This window comes from Aulonocara stuartgranti (assembly GCF_965226115.1).
Source record: "Aulonocara stuartgranti genome assembly, chromosome: 14".
Taxonomy (NCBI): Eukaryota; Metazoa; Chordata; class Actinopteri; order Cichliformes; family Cichlidae; genus Aulonocara; species Aulonocara stuartgranti.
The window spans coordinates 12,431,259-12,454,223 of NC_138950.1; the positions used below are offsets into that span (position 1 = coordinate 12,431,259).

At 39.2% G+C, this 22,965-nt stretch overlaps 2 protein-coding genes and 1 long non-coding RNA gene across 4 annotated transcripts in view; 1 reads left to right on the plus strand and 2 right to left on the minus strand.

Annotated features, from left to right (window-relative positions):
* rtn4rl1b (reticulon 4 receptor-like 1b) overlaps window positions 1-22,965 on the minus strand; it is a 152,314-nt gene that overhangs the window by 45,210 nt on the left and 84,139 nt on the right. The window lies entirely within an intron of this gene.
* Window positions 41-22,744, plus strand: LOC309688321. Of its 2 annotated transcripts, XR_014271045.1 has the most exons (4): window positions 41-2,072; window positions 2,160-4,048; window positions 5,541-5,830; window positions 20,986-22,744. It is a non-coding gene; the product is annotated as an uncharacterized lncRNA (long non-coding RNA). The 2 variants fall into 2 exon arrangements; XR_014271046.1 differs by lacking the exon at window positions 20,986-22,744 and having other exon boundaries at window positions 5,541-12,570.
* LOC309688320 (uncharacterized protein) lies at window positions 16,316-19,766 on the minus strand. Its single transcript, XM_082503959.1, has 3 exons — window positions 19,058-19,766; window positions 18,605-18,740; window positions 16,316-18,313 (listed from the first exon to the last, which is right to left on the minus strand). The coding sequence occupies exons 1-3, from the start codon at window positions 19,651-19,653 to the stop codon at window positions 17,705-17,707; spliced, it is 1,341 nt and encodes a 446-aa protein (XP_082360085.1). The 5' UTR covers window positions 19,654-19,766; the 3' UTR covers window positions 16,316-17,704.

Here is a 22,965-nt window from a genome sequence, read left to right on the forward strand (position 1 = left end):
ATATATATATATATATATATAGTATACAGTTTGTCAGAGACTTAATTTTATCAGTTGATGCGCTTCAGGCACAAAAAAGTTTTGGTATTTGTGAATTATACTGCTGATAAACTAAAAGGCTCCCAGCACTATGTGTTGGTTGTTGAGAGGACCCGCATACAGCACATGTAGGCAGGTTTAATCCTTACATATTGTCTGGGTCAAATTTGACCAGATTTGACATTTGAGAGCAGTAAAAATACTAAAAATACTACTAATTTTTATAAAGTGAGCCAAATACAAAAAAATAGAATATTTTAAAACTTTAAACTGTTTTTCAGATGCTTCAGATGTTTGTACATTGATGCCACTCCTGGTTCGAGTTGACCTGTATCTGATAAGATGGATTTAATATCCAAGAGTTTGGGTTAAATCAAGGAAAATTATGGTTTTAGGGAATATATGAGTATATGTGCAACACTTGTGTGTATTTTTACCCCTCAGCAGTAAAAGACTGATGGGTTATTGTTGTCATCCTACCAGGTGACAAGAAGAAAAACAACACACTGTAGGATTTTAAAATTCAGATCATAGGTGCATTACTGGGTGGTTGAGAGGTTCTACTGGCTGCTGCTAGTATCCTTTTATACAAGGGGGACCCTGACACTATCAGAAGAATTGCTTGTGTACTCCCCATATTTGTCCAGGTTCCTGCAGCTCCTGCTGGTCTTTGAAGGATCGCTGAGCAATTGTGAAACTGTGAAATATTGAGATACAAGACAGACAAAAGATCTTTGCCTCTAATGTAACTAAATAATCTATAAATTTAAAAAATTAAATATTTTATTCTGCTCGAACTGAGATAAGCTAACGGTGTTTAAAACAGAACTCAAACAGGGGTTTGGGAAGTTGGCATGCCCCCATCTAGGGATTGCTTATATATATATAACGTGAAGTGCGACTCCCCACTTCTTCCACTCCCAAGAAAAGGCAAGCAGCACAGAACAATTCAGGACGCCAAACAGTTGTTTATTTGTCAGCAAAGCCAAAACAGAAAAGTTTAATATGATCCCTATTCATAGGCAGAGATGTAATCTGATTACTTTTTCAAGTAACGAGTAAAGTAAGGGATTACTATTGCAAAAACGGTAATTAGATTACCGTTACTTTCCCGTAGGAACGCTGCGTTACTGTGTTACTAAAACCGTGATCTTTTGCGAGAATGTCTCATGACAGTGACGTAAGCGAGTGCGCCGTTAGTGACAACAGCTGTGTGCAGATCAACAATGGATCATATATTGAGTGCGGGAGAGAGTATGAGCGTGCAGCGTTTAAAGCTTGGAAGTACTGACCTTACTTTGAGTTTGATTCCATAAAAAGTGACAAAAACATTAGTGTCCGCTGTGCGTGGGAAGAAAACTTATTTTTACTCCGAAAAAAACCCCTAAACAAGCTCTGAGTGCGCAACCACGTAATGGGAAATTCACAGAGAAACTCGCGGATTCTTCCACTGACCGCTGCGCCACACCTGCACCAGAGCACACCTCCGCCTACCCCACTCCTGCTTTACAGGTGAAAATAGAGCAACAGGACTGCTAGTCTTTGATTTTATTTACTTTCTGCTGTGTTTTACTTGCACCTATTTGAAAGACTGAGTGTAAACACAAAAAACATTTTATTTTATGTTCTGGAATGTGCAGAAAATAGGTTTAAATGTTAAACTAATTTCTTCAAGTCAGAGAATGTTGCATATAATTAAATTTATGCTTGATGCATAAAGTTAAAAGATTAAAACAGATAAAACTGTCATGGTCTGGGTCTGATGACCCAGAGCTCATGTATTTCTTGTATATGTTTTTCCATATGTTATGTTTTGGTGGTTTTCTCTCCCTTTTTGTCCTTTCTCCCTGTGTGCTCCCCGATGTTTTGGGGTCGCTGAGGGGACTGCGACCCGGAAGTGTTCCCGCACTGGGGACTGCCGCACCTGCCGCCCATTAGCCCTCACCAGCTGCAGCTGATGGCTTCATGAGGGGCGCCTTATTTATGAAGGTGGCGGAGCCCCAGTCGGCGCGGGATTATACTAAGTCGAACCTGTTAAGTACCTCCGTAGAATAGTGTGTTGAGATCGGCTTCGCTACTAAAGGCTGCCTGCTGAGCTGTGTGTGTTTTTGTGTCACCAGGAGTCGGGAGTCAGGAACGTCGTCACGAGGGGAAATCATGGAGTGGAATCGGGTTTTTGGAGTTGTCACCTTTTCACTGCTATGGACACGTGCACTGTGTGGGATTCTTAGAGGAATCGCCACAGGAGTCACAGTGCTTGGATTGTATATACCGTAATTGTCGGGCTATAAGCCGCTACTTTTTGCACCAGCATGTGATCAGACACACAGTATCGGGTTCAAGAGTGGTATGTTGGTCACATGTCCATCCGCCAGGCAACATAGTGCCGTAAAAGTAGCGCGAAAAATAAACTTCAAAGTAGTGCTATGCGTTCAGCGGGAGTCGTGGATGATGTGCGGCGATAAACGTGCGAAAAGCAAGTTATGCCCAACTCCACCGGTGGAATCTGACAGCGTGGAAAAGTGTAAAAACATCCATGATCACCAACGGATTTCGAAGGGCTGGACTGCTGCATGATGGAGAGGAGGACACCGCGACGGCCCTTCAGAGGGTGTTCGACTCTGACACTGACAACAAAGGAAAGAAGCTGAGAGTGGATGACGTAGCCATCCTGAGCCTGTTCGTATCCGACACTGGAGAAGAGGACTTTGGTGGTTTTAGTGCGCAGGAAGATGGTGGTGAATGACTGACTTTTCTTCTTGTTAAAGCCATGTCACTGCACCTGAGCCTAAAAGGTAGTCCAATCTATTTTTCTGGTGTGCCCTAGGTTATTGTTATGTACTACATTTGTTACTCATTTATGAAGCACAGTACATGTTTCCTACTTGTAATTACCGCTACTTGTACATATACCTAAAAAGTTATGCAAATATGTACTCATAACTTGTTTTTCAAAATATTAATAAAAGGGATGTGTCTCCAAACAGCCATCTCTTTCCTGACAATTCGCTTTGTGCATATTCTCTTACATATGATAAGTCAACATTGAAACACCTGCGGCTTTTGGTCAGGTGCGGCTAATGTATGTACAAAACAGGATTTTCCCCTGATTTTAGCTTGTGCGGCTAATATTTAGGTGCGCTTTGTAGTCCGGGAAATACGGTAGTTGTCGTTTCTGTCCATAAATAAATCCACTGTCATTCACTAGAGTCTTGCATTTGGGCCCTTCTTTCCCTACAACTCCACGGTCTGCCGTCGCAGCCCGTGACAAAAACAAGTTTAAAAAAAAGAGACTTTTCCATTTGATTACATTTTGTATGATGGATTATGCAGAAAAAGTAGGATTGGGTTGACAGATCTATTGCTTTATTACCTATTCAGGTTGTAAATCGTGTTTTTAAAAGTAACTAAGTAATTAATTACTTTTGAAAATAAGTAATCAGTAAAGTAATGGGATTACCTTTTTGGGGAAGTAATCAGTAATTAGTTTCTGATTACTTTTTTCAAGTAACTTGACCAACACTGTTCATAGGATTATAAAGCCACTTGAACTGTTATTCCAGTGAGTGTCCCACACACAAAAGGCTTGCTACCACTGCGTTGAATGCACAAATGAATTTGCAATAAGCCATTAACAAGCCATAAACACTGGGAACATTTAACCAGAACCACAACTCAAAAACTTCACCAGATCACAAACCCCAAATCATAAAAACTGACACTTGGCACTTAGTGATGGGTCGTTCGCGAACGAAATGGCTCTTAGAGCCGGCTCTTTGACGTGAACGACGCGAGCCGGCTCCTTATCGCGAGCCGTCACGTGTGTTTTTTTTTTTCTTTCTCTCACCCTCTCTCTCGCACTTTTTTTCTGCTTCACTCAGCATGCGAGCCTTGTGCTTTACGCTGGGCAGAGGGGGGAGGGGCAGTAGTTAAACTCAGTAGCACAGGAACAGAGCCAGAGGGGGAGAGAGAGAAAGAGAGCCAGGGACAACAACGTCACATTAGAAAGGTATAGTAATCATCCACAACTATTTTCAGTTGCAGATGATAAAGGATTCAGAAAGCTTATTCATGCAGGTCCATTTGACAGAGAATGTGCATGTTTCTTTTTGTTTTCATATTTTAATTTATATTTAATTGTGTTGTGGTTTGCAGTGTTTTGTGTTGTTTCACTTTAAATTTGTAAAAGGAAAAAGCTGAAAATTTAAATAGTTAAAAGTTGAAATGTGAATAGTTGATTTTTGTATTATATGATTTATTTATTACATTTTATGTGGAGTGAATAAACAAAAGTATTTTTACGGTGGCCCCTAGAGATAAAGCACATACAAACTTCAAATCACGTACAAACTCGGAAGCATGTACAAACTCCAAAACACGTAAAAACTCTAAAACACGTAAAAACACGTACAAACTCCAAAACACGTAAAAACTCCAAAACACGTAAAAACACATACAAACTCCAAAACACGTAAAAACTCAGAAGCACATAAAAACTCAAAACACGTACAAAAGACAACAGAAGTGCTCCAGGATGCTGGGGGCAGTGTTGAACTTTTGTTACCGAGTGGCTACACAAGCCAGCAAGTACCAATGACTGGATTTGTTGTGTGGTAGTAACAGGTAAATGAACATTTTTTTTTTAATTATTTGAATATATATGAGTGCCTGTGTATAAATACACAAACAATACACACATGCTTTCAATTGTGTAATTTAAGTGATCTAGTAGCTCTGCTTTGGAAGTTCAGTTCATGCTAGAAATGTGTCTTGGAGTTTGTACGTGTTTTGTCTCTAGGGGCCACCGCATATATTTATATATAAACATATATAAATAAAACCACTTTTTTTACGTTAGTAATTCCTTTTGTGCATAATTTTATAATACTGTTAATAATAAATAAATTAAAGCAACAAAACAACCTGAAGAGCCGGTTCGGAGCCGAAAGAGCCGGCTCTTTTTAGTGAGCCGAACCGAAAGAGCCGGTTCTCTAAAAAGAGCTATTGGCACTAGCAGAATGAAAATAAAATCAAGAACCATTCAGCAACAGTACTGAAACTTAACATGACCAGAATCATTGTGAAAACCAGGAATCTAAAACTGAAAAATGACTCAGATCAATGGGACTGATACACCCAGTGTTTAATGCAGCACCATCAGTTTTTGTTGCTTTGGTTGTGCATAAATTGAGCCCAAGTACAGAGTCGATTGTGAGTTGCTAGAGAGAAAGGGATATTTATATCTGTGTGTAATTAAACTTTGGATTCTTTGGGAAAAACCTGCTTGTGATATTTGTCACCTTTAGGAGACTGTTCTCATTTCACACCTATAATAATATCTTTCTGAAGGTGCAGTATTTTCAATAGCAACACCCATGCTGCGTGTCATTTTCATTCACATAATTAGGATGCTATAAGAAGATACAACTTGGAAACAAGTAGTTTTATGTCAGTGTTAATAAGGTGATGAATAGACATGGCTGTTGTTCTTGTCATACCAGGAAAGAAGAGATGCCTGTGGGGATGTTGAGGTTGCGGTGAAAGCCAAAAAAGCTCACCTGCTCCACTTGGGGAAGAGAAAATCATCGGGAGTGACTGAGGACAGAGGTGTGGAAAATAGCGGAAGGACACATCAAATGGTAGAGAGCGAAGTGAGACGCTGTCATTACCCCTGAGAGGACAGGTGTGGACCACAATTAAGACTGAGTTTCACTGGCAGCCATCTGTGAACAGTCCCCACATCACCCGCAAGGGACAGGACATTTCCAAGCATCCACTGCAGTGTGCACATGTGAGGTCAAGCACTCCAATGCATGCATTCACACACATATGGCAACATCTTCATGAATGAAACAGCGATGTACAGCGATGCTGCAGTTGAATTTGAGGTCAGAGAGATGCTTGAAATAATATTTCTCTCCATTTTAGACCTTTCTATTCCAGCTCAGTCTCAAACATAGACACAGCCCCCTGCTACAGGTCTCAGTCAGTCTGTCCTTACTACAGTGCTGGCTCAACCAAAATAATTTCCCTTCCTCTCTGAGCTGCAGGGTAATAAGGGAACAGGAAAAGGGAGGGAGAGAAAGAGGCAAAGTCTAAATGAAAAACCAGCCTCTGTTTAGCATCTTCTCTTTCTGGGGCACGGCTAAGCTTTATTGGATTTTTTTTTTAATTCCTACTTTCGTTAAATCAGACAGAATTTTCTCATAACCTTTGGCACATGTGCAATGTCGAGTTTAATCACTTCTCTTGTTGAAATATACTGTACATGATATTAAAATGCAAAGATGGACAAATAGTAATTCAGCATTTGACAAGTATGTCATACTTTACGTTCTCTTGTTATCTGACAAAGTGATGCTGAAACCTCTGCACTTTAACATCACTTTAATGAGAAGATGCATGAGATTCATGAATCTCATAAACCCACTTAATATCTAGCCTCACTGTATAACAACTAAGGAGATAATCCTCAAATTCCCCTTTCAAATTGAGGTCCCCAGTATGAAGACCAGTGCAGGAATGCAGTTTGCCGATCAAGAGTTGAGGTAGAGTAAAGACCTTAAAATATAACTGCGTAATGCAGGTCAGCACAGAGATGCTCTTAGCAGCATGTGTTGCAGACACAAGCAGAACATTTTCTTATAGATTTTCGATATATATTTTTTAAAGGCCTAAATGAAAGAGAAACACGAGAACTCACTCTACAGACATGCAGCCACAACATGCCACACAATCCCCCACCCTCCCTATTTGTCTATCCATTCAACCACCCATCAAAGATACAATAATATAATTTGGTGATGAGAAGACAGGCTGGTCATAATTGCCTCTAATGACCCATTGTTTACTGCACAGCCTCAGCTGAAGTGTTAGCGTCTTTATATTGCAGTTTCTGAGTCAGTGAATGATTTTTGCAGATTTTTGAATGAATTTCAAAGATATCTGCAAAGAAGCATCTGTTTTGGGGGCTTTCTTTGCTCTTTTGGGGTGTGTTTGTGTGTATGTGTATGTTTGTATACACTTTTTTTACTCCATTCTTCTAAAAACTGAATTGGAAGATCTCTTTTAAAATTAGTTCTTGCTAAGGCATGGAACTATATCAGTATCCAGAAGAGATTGCATTGCATTACAATTTAGTGCATCCCGAGTGGTGGAAAAGAGAGAGAGATCCTCAGTGATGTATGACATGCTCTTATAGTGAGTATATCTTACTACCATCAGGACAGAGAAACAGGCTGTCATCTTTGTGAGCTTCTCGTAACCAGTCATCTTTTATACCTTGTAGTCAACTATGATGAGCTAATCCAAGTGAAATAGCATCGGTATCGCTTACGCATAATTGTGCTTTGAATTAACTTTATAATCCTTAGTGACATATCTCGGTAATATCCACCGCGAGTTTTGTGTTTCAACCTCTAAAAATCTGTGGGGAATTTTTTTTAGCTTGCTAAAAATAGTTTCTGTCATTCTCGTAGCATTTTGTTACAGTTTACAGTTCAAGCATTGATTTTTAAATGCAACATCTAATAAATTATTGATAAATAGAGTGATGTTAATAAAAAGCATTGAGCAGCCTAACCAGTGCATTAACTATAAAGCTGCATTTGAATGATGTTATTATTAGGTCATTTCCTGCTTGCTGATCTCAAATGGTTAGTTCATTGTCATCAGTTCAGAATACTCTCTGGCCAAAAGTATGTTTGTGCAGGTCATTCAGATGGAAAAACAATTCATGCAAAGTATTACAGTGGATATCTATAAAGTGTATTTTGCATAGGGTATAGATCCTTGGTCATGGTGGTGATGTGAGTGTGAACCAGCTAAAGGGTGAGTTACATACAACTATATATAAAAGAGTATAGTATAGAGACTGTGTATACATGTGTATACAACTTTCAAGTGCAATTAACTGCTTAATGTAAACAAGATAAGTACTGAATAAAGTCCTCACCAGTTTTTTATGATGTCTCAGAGGACAAAACACACTTAGTCTTTTTAGATATGTGTCCTCCCATTAACGAGAATAGAAACCACAGCATCATGAACTAAAATACTCTCAATCATGCATGAACTCAGCAGTGCTGAAGAGATGGAGCCCTCAAACCCACACTTACTAAGGTTGCTCCCGTGGAGAGAGCTCATTTGCATGCAGTTGATAGAGCATGATTTTTGCCTGTGCACTGTCTGTAAAGTAGGTTTTGCACAGCTCATGATAAATATAAATCTCAGCATGCTTACCTGCTTGTATAGGTTGGTTTGCTGGCATTAAAACAACAGATGTTAGTTGTACATTTTAAACATTTTTTTTTTTTTACATAATTTTTGAAATTGTGCCATACTGCATTCAAAATAACACTTCTATTGCCAAATCTCCTACTGCTGCACCTGAGCACACAATACATTTGCGCTCTCTGCAATTACACAACCTTTTCACCGGCAAATACACCCAGGAATATCAAATATGAGGAAAGATTCACCTATTACATCTTGTGTTGTTTCACAGAAAGGAAGTATGAGATAATCATGCTAAAAATAGCCAAAAGCTTCCTGCTGCCTGTGCTTCCCCTGCAGACACACCAGTGATACTGGGACCATTACTTAGAGCAATGGAGAGCTGAAAAAAGTCAAATAGCATACGATGCAAATGTGTACAAGATCTTAATGATTGAGCAATTGCCTGATTAAAGAATGTATTTGACTTTAAAACCCTGCTCTAATAGGAATGTCATCTTATCATTATAGTATAGAAAAATGAAAATTGAATAATATGCTAGCCCTAAAGCCAGTGATATTTACAATATAAGAACACTGACTGTGTAACGATTATGTCAGAGTAAAACGTATAGATATTTTGGGGATATACCAGAAAGAAAATGTATCAAAGCTTTAAAGAGTGAAGAAAGAGATCTCAGAGCCTTGACTGAGAAACTCAGTGACCCTCATCCACTTCTTCCATCTCTTTTTATCAACTATATCCGCGCTTGACCATCTGGCAAAATTCTATCCTCTGACAATCATCACTGATAAGATAACAGAGACATCTGTTTAGTTATCTCCAGTAAAGACAGATGTGATCACCATGACTTCACTCACTGGGTTTTAAAGCCTCATTTTAAAGTCTCAGTGTCTTAGAATCTTGTCTGTTGTCATGTTGTTGTTGTTGTTTTTCTTGGAAAACATAAATTACACTAAATCAAAAATCAAAAAATCCAGGCCCTAACAAGACTTAATAAATGGTTGATTTTAAGTGTTGCAAATTGATTTAATTAATTATAGAGTCTGAAACAGCTTTTTCACACAGTGCTGAAAACATGTTTTTTAATGTCTATGCAAACCACACTATTCGGCACTTTTATGGTTTAAAGCCAAGCAAAAGAGGCAAAGCTAAGATGCTTTTGATATGTGCAAAGAAGCCCACAGAGGGGGTTCATGGATGTAGTGAAGAAGGACATGGAGAGGGTTGGTGTGACAGAAGAGGATGTTAGGGATAGTGTGAGATCAAGGCAGTTGGTCAACCTCTAAAGGCAGCAACCAAAAGAAGAAGAAGAAGACGAAGACATGCACAATGCCCATTTCAAGACCCTTTAGTGATATCACAAATAGCATTTGTTTGTTTTAGGTTAAGGCTACTTCTTTAAAATTCTCTCCCTGCTGAGATGGCTTCTAACTATTCTTACCAGCTCTTAAAATCTTTTTGAACTGCTAATTTGTACTAAGACATTCAGTGGAGTATTACAGATGAGATTTTCCTTACGATTCATGGACTTGAAAATGTGTATACAGTGTCAAACAGAGTAAAAGTGAACTCTTTCATCTATATTTTCTGTACACTTTTAGATAATACTAATTTACTACTCCTCGCTGTACAGTATGTCTTTAGCTTATAATTTCTTGTCTAGGACAGAAACTCTTCACCAATGTTTAGCCTTGCCCAGCAAGCTCCCTGCACCAGGCGGCCAGATAATGGGCTGGTGTGGTGCACGGCAGGAGCAGGCGTTCCTAATGACCCGTAACTGAGCAGCACTGGGCTGTACAGTAAGAGCACTCAGGAGCCTCATGAAATCTAACCCCGATCTCATTTTGTAACAGCATGCACTTGCTCTGAAACATGGCGTCACTGGTGGGCGTTAATAATAAAGAAGCAAGACAGGCTCTGAGCCTTCAGAAAGTGGTTCTCTCTCCAGTTTTACTAAATTTGTTGAGTAGCGTTGTTGACCAGTTAATAAAATCTGCTTTGGCTCTAAGGCTTTCATTCCAGCCCACACTGACTTAAGTCTATTTCATTCATAGCAACTTTTCTAAAGTTATTCCTTGATGCATGGAGATGGGATGGACTGGTCTATTGTTGTGGAAGGAATAGAGGGGGAGAAAGAAGTGTGCTGATGCTTCACAGCTCCTAATCCTATTGGAAGTTAGTCCTGCTGTTTGTTCTCCTGTTTTGGCCCTATCAGTCACACTTAGATGAAGCCTGAGGGGAAGTAATATGGGTAGATTGGGCCTGAGTGGCATGGGGAAGTTGCCAGGGCACATGGGGGACTGCGAAGTAATACTGTGTGAAGTACCACAGCCAGGGGTTCAGCTCACAGTGGATGGATGTGTAATGGTAATGAAGAGAGATGAGATGAATCTGATACTCAAGGGAGGGAAATGTCTCTCTTTCAGTCACTCTCTCTCTCTCTCTCTCTCACACACACACACACACATACACACACAGACACAGTACTGTAAAGAATGGCCATATAGATTGTGTGCTGAAATGCTCGCTTGTGATAAACATCATTTGGTACGGTGCTATTTCTGCAGTGTCTCCACTTTTAAATGTTTCAGGAGCGATACAGTGAAACTTACAGGGATGGAATTTATTGATATACAGTATGAAAGGAATGTGCTGACACAATACATCACCAGTTCTTGAATTGTGAACTTGAAATAATTTTCTGTGATAGGCTACACATCCACAGTGGGTATCACTGCGTAATGGACTTCCTGTGGTACGGTCTGAATAAGGACTCTGTAAGATGGAAACAAAGATAGGCTGGCATTTTAAAATGTCTACATCCAGCCCCGGCTCTATCTAGCTTGGAGGGATAAGAGTGTCAATTGGATGATTCAGAGTGTGTCTATTTTAAAGCACCTACTGGGCACTTTTAATGCATGGCTAACTTTTTTTCTTTTCTTTCTTTCTTTCTTTCTTTCTTTTTTTTTTTTACAGAATTTGCTGTGACTTTTAAAATATGCAGTGATGGATGTCACTTTCAGTCAGAAAGTGCTTTTTTTCATACTCCAAATTTAAAAAAAAGAATATAAGTGGAATCTGTTTTTACAGCATTTTATCCTGAGTACTTAAATAATAGTACTATTTATGCAATAAAATCCATAACAGGACCTTTGACGATGCTTGTTGTCTTATTAGGACCTAAGCAAATATGTCCAGCGCATTCTCAAAAAAGCTTTCTAACAGCCCATTGTGCTATATAATGAGAAATCAGAGAAAAGTGAGATATTATCTGGAGTCTGTTTACCTACCTTACCCTGGTTGCTAACGAGCTCTGAATGTCTATGTCTCATAGAGAAATGAATAGGGGTTGGGGATGCACTTCCCCCACCCAAGTTAGAGTAAAAGCCATCAATAATACTCTTTAGTCAGTTGCAAGGTGCAGATTAGTTTTTGCCCCATGACTTCAGCCCTATTCTTCTACATGGCAAAACTGCTCTGAAGAACTAGAAAAATAAATCCTTTCTTTATTCTAACCACTAATGAAGATTTATAGCTGGACGTTTGAAATTATAGATAACTTACACACTGCAGTGAACTAAAACTAGAGAGAGAGGGCAATGAAGGAAACGGTATTAAGATCTTTGAGGTCTTCCAGCAGGCACGCCAGTGACATGCACATATATCCTTTCCATTTCATTACAAATCAGAACCCAGTACACACACACAGATGGGTGAGGCAAGTACAGTTTAACATGAATAAATCCTAAATTAAAAAACACATGAAAACATTTGACATTTGGCAAAAATTGCTCAACCACGCTGATTGTATTTGATCACAGAGCACTAATGTAACTAATGTAAACATGAAGTGCTGCTTTATTTCCAACCAAAAACTCTCTGACAGTGTAAATGCTTAAAGTGGGTACATCTCTGATCCAGTTTTATTTCTGTCTCTATTAAGGTTGATTATAAGTACTTGGTTAGAATAAAGCACAATATTTTACGGCTGAACCTTTATCCACTCTCTCTTATCTCTCTTGTGGTGTTATGATATTTGATCTAACAATGAATCCTGATTGCGACTACATAGCTCATAGTGGCCCTTAAGAATTTTTCCAATGTAGAACAATATCTCTATAGTTGAAGTTTTGAAATAAAAAAAAATGTAATTGAAACAAACATTAATGACAAACATTAAAAAAGATAGTGAAAAGAGTCTTTCTCTGCTAGTCAAAACAAGGCGAAGCAAAATGAGATTTTGCTTCACCTTTAAAAGGGCCACAGAAGAAGGTGGACATACAAAGCCTGAAGCCTGGAAAATCAATCAGGAAAATAAGTGTGAGTTCCACATAGCCTCTTTGTATTGCCTTCTTGCTATGCTCAGGTTAGCTTTAATCATCACTGATCCCTTGCTACTATTCAGGAACTCACAGCTTCTTCTCCTGCCCTTAAAGCCTTTGATATGGATAGGTGTGAAACTGGCTCTCATTGCTGATCCCTACCACCACCAGGCTCACCATCCAGGTAATTCAGTTTGCAGTCTCCGGTTTGTGAATTGATTACTTTGCTATCCCTCTTTAAATTGGTGTTTGGAGAGTGGCTCTCTTTCGCTTCAAAAAAAAAAAAGAAGAAGAAGAAGAAGAAAAAAGAAAACTCTCATCAAATCAAATGGAAATCTAATATAGGAGGCTAATGGGAATGGCTAGTGGATAGCCTATGGTTCAGAATGATGCATGGACGTGATGATCTGATGTGTGCATTAGACAAGTCCATAGCTGACCATATTCCATTGGCTATCTTATGGGCTTATGGATAGTATTTCAACCAAGTCTACTTCTCCAGGCCCAGGTTTCTTAAAGTGGAGCCCAAGGCCAGTGGGGAACCTTTGTACCATTTTATGTGTCAAGCAAAGAGTGCACTACTGTACATTTAGTTCCTTAAAATTTCATGTCATACTGTAATACGACAGCATAGAAAAATGGACAAATACAGATAGTTTAGAGAAATTTAAAAGGCACCTGATAGCAAAAAATAAATAAATAAATAAAGCAAACACATTATAAACAGTAATTTCTTCTCTGTGTGCACATTCTTCTTATGAGAACTCACAGAGTCACAGATAGGTCCATAAAAAGTGACCTAAATACCACATAAATACCAATTTTTGTGCTTTTGCTTATGTATGTTACCACAATCAGTACTCAAGAGTGTTAATCCAAGGCATAAGCAAAAGAAATGTTTTAAATGTTTAGGAGGCTCTGGACAGACCAAGGACACAAGGAAGAAAATATATCTCTTGGAGGGCTTGGGAACACCTTGGTATCCGAAAGAGCTGGAAGAGGTGGCAGGGAAAAGGGTGGTCTGATAATCTCCTCTTAAGGGTAAATTATGGTCCCACATATGTGTCTGTTTGCATATGGTTTCTGTTCAGAGTAAAAGGAGAAGGCGTTTAACACACCATAAATGTGATCCCATTTACCGTTGTCTTCCATGATCCCAACTGGACATTTTTGGATGTGGGTGACCTATACATAGGTAAAATGCTTATTGGTTGACAAGTGGGCCAAAACAGGGAAAGGAGCAACAGTGAAAATCATCAGGAATTTTTGATATCCTCCACATTTGGCTGATGGACCAACAATAGCACAAGCAAGAGAAGCCCACAGTCCAGTCCTACTACATGTTTTTGACACTGCCTGCATCTGACAACAAACACTGCCTTTGCACTGCCCTTGCTCAAGGAAGCTTTAGACTGCTACCTGTACACAGATAAGTGGTAGAAAATGGATAGATGGATGGATAGGATTAACTGAAAAGCAGTTTCATGGCCAGGTTGGGACAGTTCCCCTATTTTATTACAAATTAGCAGATAATACTTTTGGAAACGATTCCAAAAATGAACTTCATTTGGGCTCTGTCTGAAACTCTCGCTATGAGGTCCAAACAAATGTCGATGCAAGTGAAGGAGGCCGTCATTATGATGAAAACCCAAAATAAACCTATCAGAGAAATCTACAATGTGGCACATTGTAAAAAAGAAAAATTAACTGACAGCAACATCAAAAGTCTTGGAAAACTACAGAAGATAACTATTGGGGATGATGGCAGAATTCTTTCTTCAGTTAAGCAAAACCCCTTCACAACATTTAGCCAAGTCAAGAACACTATTACAGAGATGCCATATGATGTCAAAGTCTACATTCAAGAGCCACCTTCTTGAATATAAAGACACAGTTTACAATAAGGTGTAAACATTACACTGATTACACTCATAAACAAAAAGAGCTGATTAGACATTGATAGAAAGTGTTTAAAAGAGCCTGCACAGTTCTGGATATAAATTCTATGGAATTCTATGGAAGCAGAATGATTAGAAAAGTATGGGGAAGAAGAGGAACAGCTTGTGATCCAAATCATGGGAATCCTATTATTAAAATTATTTCCACATACCCAATTATTTCTGAGCTTTTAAAAATGGGGGACTATGTATAAAAATGTCTGTAATTCCTAAAGATTTAAAGCAATACTTCAGTTAAACCCCTTGAATTACAGCTGAAAGTCAGCACTTCAATCACATCTTGTTTGATTTAAAATCCAATGTGGTTATGTGCGTAGGCGACATTTACAAAAATCATTTAATTGTCCTAAATTGGTGATTACAACTTTAAGAACTACTGCTTTAAGCCAACATTATGAGCAATAAATTAATCAACTAAGTAAATTAATACATTAAAAAATTAAATCCTGCTCTACTCTCCTCTTTCTTCCCCTACAGATCAGACCTTTTTAGTAGACCTGAGTGCACTCTAATGTGTTTAACTTGACATTATATGTTTCATGGCCTTGTAGCCATTAGGATTTTTTTTTTTTTTGCAGAGCAGCATGAGCTTATGTAAGAAAGAGCTTCATGGTAGGAGGTGAGAAATTCAGGTGACACTGCATAATTATGTGTCAGTCTTCGAGTCTCTGTTTAAGTAATGCATGTTGAGTTTGCAGTACATTTGGAGTGTCTAAATGCATCTCTTTACCTGCAGCATCACATGTTTGCTGCGTTTCCCCCCCTTCTGATTCAGTCTCTCTATATCTCTGTATTCCTCACCTCTTTGTCATGTCTAGACACTCACTGTTGAGCTAGGCTCTGCTATATCACCGATCGATGAATCACCTGGGGTAACGCATGCAGCACAGCTGGGCATTGTCGTTTTCCTTGGAGCCACAAATACACAAACAAACAGACGTACATACAAAGATTTAGCCTTTACATAGCCCCTGAGTCTACATATACTGTAACAGATGAATGTCACCCCTCCAGGCACTCTGCTCAACAATCAATACACCACATGCAAAATGTCCTGCTGGAATTATGCTATGGACTACTTGCACTAACACTTCCGCGTTCTATGTAGTCCTGCTCCAGTGCTTCCGGTGCGGTTAAACCATGGCGACGTTCTACACTCGCTGCCTACAAGAGCTCCCAAAATTGAACATCACCGATGTTCATCGGATTTGCAGAGTGACGACTACCCCCGCCAGCAAATTAGATAAAGGATTTAAGTTATATGCTGCATCATATATACACAACTACGAAGGTAAGAAAACGTAAATTAACTGACAAAGAAACGCTAGCTAACGTCAAATGCAAACACTACGTTACTCCGCTATGTCCTTCATTTGATGTCAGTTCTCTACATTACATGTTTTCTTAAACGGTGTTTTATGTCGTCCTAAACTATAGTTGAGGTTTTCTTAACTAATGTCACTTTTGTTGTTAGACACTGTTATAATAGCTTTAGGTAGTTGGCTAACTATGGAGGTAGTTAACTACCTAATGCTACTCTTGCTAAGTGTAAAATATATATGTTTAAGACATGCTGAAATGAGTAATACAGAAATAATGCTAATGGTACTTGTATCTTTATTCAGTGTCCAATAAAGACAGGTTGTCAGGGGAGGTCGGTGTGAGAGCCCTGTGCTACAGGTCGATGAGGAAGAGTGAGGCACCACACAGACTAAGTGTAGGCAGGAAGCTGTGTAAAGTTGTCTGTAACTCTGGAAATGGCTCACAAAATAGAGGAAGCTACACGTGAGCAAAGCTCTTCGTCTGAGTGGCATCAGCTCCGAAGGCCCAGAGTGACTGCCTCTAGGTTTCGGGAGGTGTGTCACGTCAGAGGCCAGAGCTCGGCCGAGTCACTAGCAGAGCGTATATTGAAGGGAACAAGGCAGACAGCAGACATGAGGAGAGGAACTGAGATGGAGCCTGCAATAGCAGCAGAGTATAGTAGGCTAATGAATGTTAACTACTCACCCTGTGGTCTGGTCATTCACCCCATTGCCCCCTGGCTTGCTGCATCTCCTGATGGTGTTGTTTTTGACCCCAATGAATACCCCCAGTTTGGCTTCGTCGAATTCAAATGTCCCAATGTACAAAACTTTATTGACTGCAAATATGTGCAGATGGAATGTGGTACCCCTAAACTAAAAAAGAGCCACGCATATTACTGGCAAGTGCAAGGACAACTGCTCATCAGTGGGATGCAGTGGTGTGACTTTGTTGTGTGGGCACAAGAGGACTACCTAGTGCAAAGAATATACATGGATACAGATGTGCACAATGCAATCAGAGAAAAGGCAGACTATTTCTTTTTTTACATATATATGCCAAGATACCTTTGTTTGAAAAAATGAACAGTGAAAACAGCAAAAAGAAAAACAGATCCTTCAGGCTGGCTGGAACAAAATAACTGATGTCTTATTTTCAATATATTTCATGAATTCTTTTGTTGTTACATGTTACTTTTATGTGACATCAATAAACTGTTATTTAAGCAATGGCATCAATTTAATTTTTAAAAACACACATTAAAACATTGAATTTGTGCAGAACTTATTTACATGGTAAGTATTTAAAACTCCATGCCTAGCATACTGATATACATTTAGACAATAACACAACTGAACTGTAGAAAATGACAAATGGTATTTTTGATGTTACAAAAGTTCAATGTCACTTATGGTTTTAAAACGATTTAGTGATTTACTTTATAATTTTGATAAATAGTTTTGTTGAATCTGAATAGTAATATAGTAGTATAATTAAACAGTATTATTAACATTAAACATTTGCAATGAATTTGAATTATCAATAACTGAAACTCAACTATCAGCACTCAAGTACCAGTTCTGTAATCAAGTATTGTCAGCTGAGAAGGAAGAAATTCAACTGTAGTGGCCTCAGCTGCAGGTCATTTTCCATAAGTTACTTGTACTGGCACTGGTGTCTTGGGAAAAATCCATCTTGTCTCACTTAACCCATTTTTTAACTAATGCTGTGTTCTGGTAATTTGACAGCATACATGCCACTGCAAACAGTTGGTTGATATTATAAACATGTGACATGGTAATGATGCTATCAAAAAGTTTGTTCTGTTTGATCCTCCTAATGACTCACTCCACATGTACCCTGAGTCTGGCTATGGCCTGCGTCTCCTTAACCTGGTATGCTGGCATCTGCTTCTGCTTAGATAGAAAAGGTGGGCAGTACACTTTGCATTTACAACAATCGGTGATTAGGAAGCCCTTATCTACCATCACTGCCATGTCTTCAGTCAACTTCTCAGCAATGCCTGATTGTTTGAATAGTTCCTTGTCACTAACCGAACCAGCATACAGATTAGAGATGAATGTCACTGGACCATGTGGAGCTATGCCAACCAGGGCTTTCATCGTACAGTGGGATTTGTACGAAGAGTACATTTCACTTTGGAGAAGTGGTGAGGATGGTGTCTGACACCTCAGCTCTGTACAGTCAAGGATCATCTGGGTGTCTGAGAAATCTTTGAATTCCTCAGGGAGGTAAGCTTGCACTTCTTCACGTGTAAGCCAGATGCACTGAGACCCCAGTGCAGTGGCAAGAAAATTTGTCCATGTTGCAATAATGCGGCTCACTGTGGACTGGTGTATGTTAAATCGGTGTGCCAGGTCCCTCTCCTTCAAACCAACTGACAGGAAAACCAGGAAAAGAAAAAACTCATCAATTGGCTGTAGCAGCTGCCTCTGGAAGGTGAAAACAAAAGGGAAAATGTTACTCCTTAAGCTATGAACTAGTAAAATTATTCTTTTCTTGGCTAAATGTTTTGTAATGGTTAGGCATACCATACTGTACCATGGGGTAAACAATGAGGTGCTGTAGTGCACAGGTGTATGAGGTGTATGTATGTAAAGGATACTGAGTCTAGCATACATACACCTGTGTATGTATGCTACTGTACATAATGTAATGTTATTGTACATAAATACAATAACATTACACCTCTAGTTCTAACTACCAACAAACCCATAACCTACTGTTGATGTGCGTGCAGGTGTCAACACTTCTTCGTTCCGATTGGCAGCTGACTTGGCTCTTGAAACCCGGATCATTTTATAGATGCAAGGCTCAATCAAAACCCAGAATGCCATCAAATGATCATAGCTTGGAAATCTATTCACGAGAGAGACATACATCGTGTCAATCATTAATTAACATTACACACTGACATAAAAATAATGTGATCTGTGACAAATATGCTAATGGCATTGCTGTATAAAATAGTCTGATTAAGAGTATTTGGTGTTGTATTTTACCTGTAGCATTAGGATATCGTTTAAATACTAAAGCATCTACATAAAACATACAATCAGCAGAGAAAAAGTAAATTTCTATTTTGTTTTCATTAAGACTGGAAAAACTTTCGAAATTTAACTGATGGTGACCTTGGTATATTTTAAACAGTTAGCTTGAATAGAACTTAGATGTACCTGGTATAGAATCGGATGTCAGTGTCGGAGCCAGCAAAACGCTGTAACCCAAATTCTCGCTGGACACGTAACTCCTGTATTTCCTTCCTCAGAGTCTCCACGTCTTTGGACAGGTCTTCTGCAGCTGATGCTGATATGTCCAATGCAGACGGCTCAGGGACTGAGCAGTAGTCATGATCTCTTGTAAGATTGTGCTCTTCTTGATCGTCAGGAGGAACTAGTTCAGGGCGTCGCTCCGTTCTCTCCCAAACACTACGCCGCGGTGGTTCAACTTTATAGCCATTCCACTCAAAAAGTGTTGGTACAGCACCTTTAATAAGCCTCCTTCGACCATCGAGGGTTGTTGGCTCTATGAGTTGATCACTGGCAAAGTGTCTGCAGCAGACCCTGGTGTGAGAGGTAATCGTGAAATGATCCCGGCGTATATTTACCAGCCATTGTCTTCTCAAGTCGGAATGGGTCGGAAAGGCATGAAAACTTAGTATGCCGTTAAATTTGGCTGAAGCTGAACAAAGTGGGACACAGCAATGCTCGGAGTATTTCTTCTCCTGTTTTTGAAAATGTTCTGTTTTAAATACTTTCCTTTTTATACTCATTCTGAAGCGACATTAGCATAGCTACCGATAGATAAGCAAACGTACCGGAAACGCACAAGCGGTACTATTTGGAAACGGAAATACGTCACATGCCCTAGTGCAAGTAGTCTATTATGTGTGAGGAATGCCTTTAGGATAGAAATTCAAGTAAAAGTGCATCTGAAGGGCAACTTCAGCCCAGTATGTTAAAACCCAGTGAATGAATTAGTAATAGTGTTGTTAGGACTGAAACTCCCACACTTAATATTCTCATGTTTAACCCATCTATCTCCAGGGTCTGTTGGGCATTGTAAAAACATCACTGACCCAAGACAGACTTGCTTCTTGATCCCACAAACCAGTTTGAGTCATAGTGGAGGACATGTTGACATGCAATTAAGTAAGACCAAAAATCTTGTTTTAAATATTTAATCTGCTGAGTTAAAAGAACTGCAGCACTAGAACACAGTATCAGTTTGAGTGCATGGGCATATTTTCTGTGATACAATACATGCTATTGTTTCTATGTAAAAAAAATGTGAATGAGAATCTCTATCCATATAAACATTGTTGCAGATATTTAGCTATGCTTTTTCTTAGATATGTGCTTTTTCTTGAGTAGCAGCACAGCTAAGCTGTTGCTGTTGCTGTACTGTGCTCATGTGCTCATGTGAATTCTGCACCCATTTTTACTCTGAAAAGCCTTCATCACAGGCTAGCCTACCAGGCTTGTTGAAAAAAGACCCAATGAAGTCCTCGGACAAGGTGCCAATTGAGTACACTGAGATTGCCACACTAGGCACCAAGTGGGGCCTAGTGTGAGATGGATGTGGTCCTCCTGCTAATGGCTGATGCTGAGGATAATGAGGAGCTAATGAACGTTTTCTACAAAGAAGCGTGGGAACACCTCACGTTGGACAAAGAGAACAACGCCTTCTTAGCCTCCTATAGAAGACATTTCTGCAGCGCAGCAGGTCAATAAAATATAATCGTGACACACAGCCTAGTGGCAGCCTAGTGGAGCTGTTCAATGCTACAAAACATGCAGCTGGAAAGGTAACAATCCAATGGCACACACTGAGATCTCCACCTCACAAAATGAGTGTAAGATGCTCCAAAAAGAAAAATGCACTAAGAAGCAGGTGCTGCAGTTTTTCAGTGAGTGCATGGATGAAGTCATGTACTGCTAGCGTTGCCATTTTCATCACGCAAGCTTGTGAAGGGAACAACAGCATTTGATTGTGTTGAGATGATAGAGAAAGGCATTTACCAAATTTACACAGTGAAAAACATTGTGGCTTCTCATCTCAAATGTTTTCATAGAAAATCTCTATGTCCTCTTGTCAATTGCAGCCCTCCAAGGCCGAATGCTGACAATCCTCCCTGGCGGGCAAGTCATATAAATTGATCACCACCAGTGCCTCGTTCAGTGCCTTATTGCTGCAGCTGGCCTACTCAGCAGAGCTCCAGGACCAAGCAAATGCCAACTCTGATACCAGTGAGCTGTGGGAAGAACTGGGCATCATTACAGGCCAGTGCCACTATCTTACTACTGTCATCGTCCTGCAGAACAGGCAAGATGACTCAATTTGTCACAGAGAAGCGTGACATCCTAGATGAGGCCGGTGACTTGACTGGACTTGCTGGGACAAATCATAAGAGAGTATGTCTGTGAGTATGCTAGTGATGAAATTTTTTCTCAAATGGTGAGCGTGAGGGTCCATATGATATCTACGTGCCTGTCTGTTTTTTGTGACCGCGTGGGCTTGTCTGAGAAGGATTCACATCATAATGCACCAACTACGCATGCGCCCCAGGCAATGGACTTCAAAGAAGTATAACAGGAATGATTTTATGGCCACTGGGTCTTCAGCTGTCCGTGACCACAGTGGCATGTAATCAAGGCTTAAGACCCAATCAGACAGCAAATACATGTCTGTGACATTATTACTAATAATTCATCTATTCAAGACTAAAACACAGTACTGATGTTTTCAAACATACACAGATTTGGTAGTTTCAAACAATCTCAATTTTAGACATTTTGAAGTTCAGAAGCAGAGTGAAAATCTGGCTAAACTAAGGAAAAATTGTGCATTTTTAAACTAAAACTTGTTTGTGTTAACAGTGCCTAAGTGACAGGGAAAAGATAGTAAATAAGACAAGCATGTCCACATGTTTTGGCTTCCTGACAAAAGACAACCTAAGGGTTGAAGGATGTCTTAACTTATGCAGAGTGTATGAAATTATTAAAAAAGGGAACATGGATGGATGTACTGAGCAGTGCATATACTCAGTGAACATGTGGCAAGCATAATCTTGCTCCTACTGAAAAATTCAAGACGGATGTGCAGTGGAGCAATTTCACCAGGAAAAAGAAAACACATCCAAGACCAAGGACTTGCTCAAGGTCATTCCTTTTTTTCCCCTCCTTTTTCCTCCTTTTACAGCTATTTCACACTTTATATCAAATAGCCATGAATCACAGCAATATGCCTTACATATTTGTATTAGTCACAAAAGCAGGTGGTATTAACTGAGACATCGATTTATCAAATTATGCTGAGACAATATAAAACAACTGCACAGCACTTTATATTAGAATTGTGAAAAAATTGATTCCCAGATACTAATAGCTATTATTGGATTAGATGCCCCTTTGCAACAGTATCAATACCAACATAGCCACTACGCAGTAATGCTGCATACAAGCAGGCTTACAGCTCCTTCCCTCAATAGCAGCTGAAACAGTTGACATTCAGAACACTAAGCAACACTTTAGGAGGAATTTTGAGAAGTCAGTAAGGCAATATTGAATTCGAACATTGCTTGATGTGCAAGTTAATGCAAGTTTGCCATCTGCTATTTTAATATTAAGGTAGCAAGTAGAGGCTCTGGCTAATAATAAAACAGCAATATTAACATTGGGCAGCAAACATAATTCCTTCCTGTCTGTAAATTTATAATAAATGGTGTTAATTTTAACAGGATAACACAATTATTTGTGTCAAAAACAGTTGATTCTGAGAAATCTCTGGTATCAACTAGTGAGAAAAAGTTTCAGCTTACTGTAACAACTCTTATCTGCTCAGCAACACAAATTTAGAGCCAAGTCACAGGAAGCACAGCACTACCTGAGCCAACCAAAAAATATTGTTTTGGGCGGTTTTTTGTTTGTTTATATATATATATATATATATATATATATATATATATATATATATATATATATATATATATATATATATATATATTCTCCTCTGGTTGCTCTATAGGAAAAACTTTATATTTCGAGTTATTCAAAAGTTATTGCAGTTGATTATGCCTTAAAAC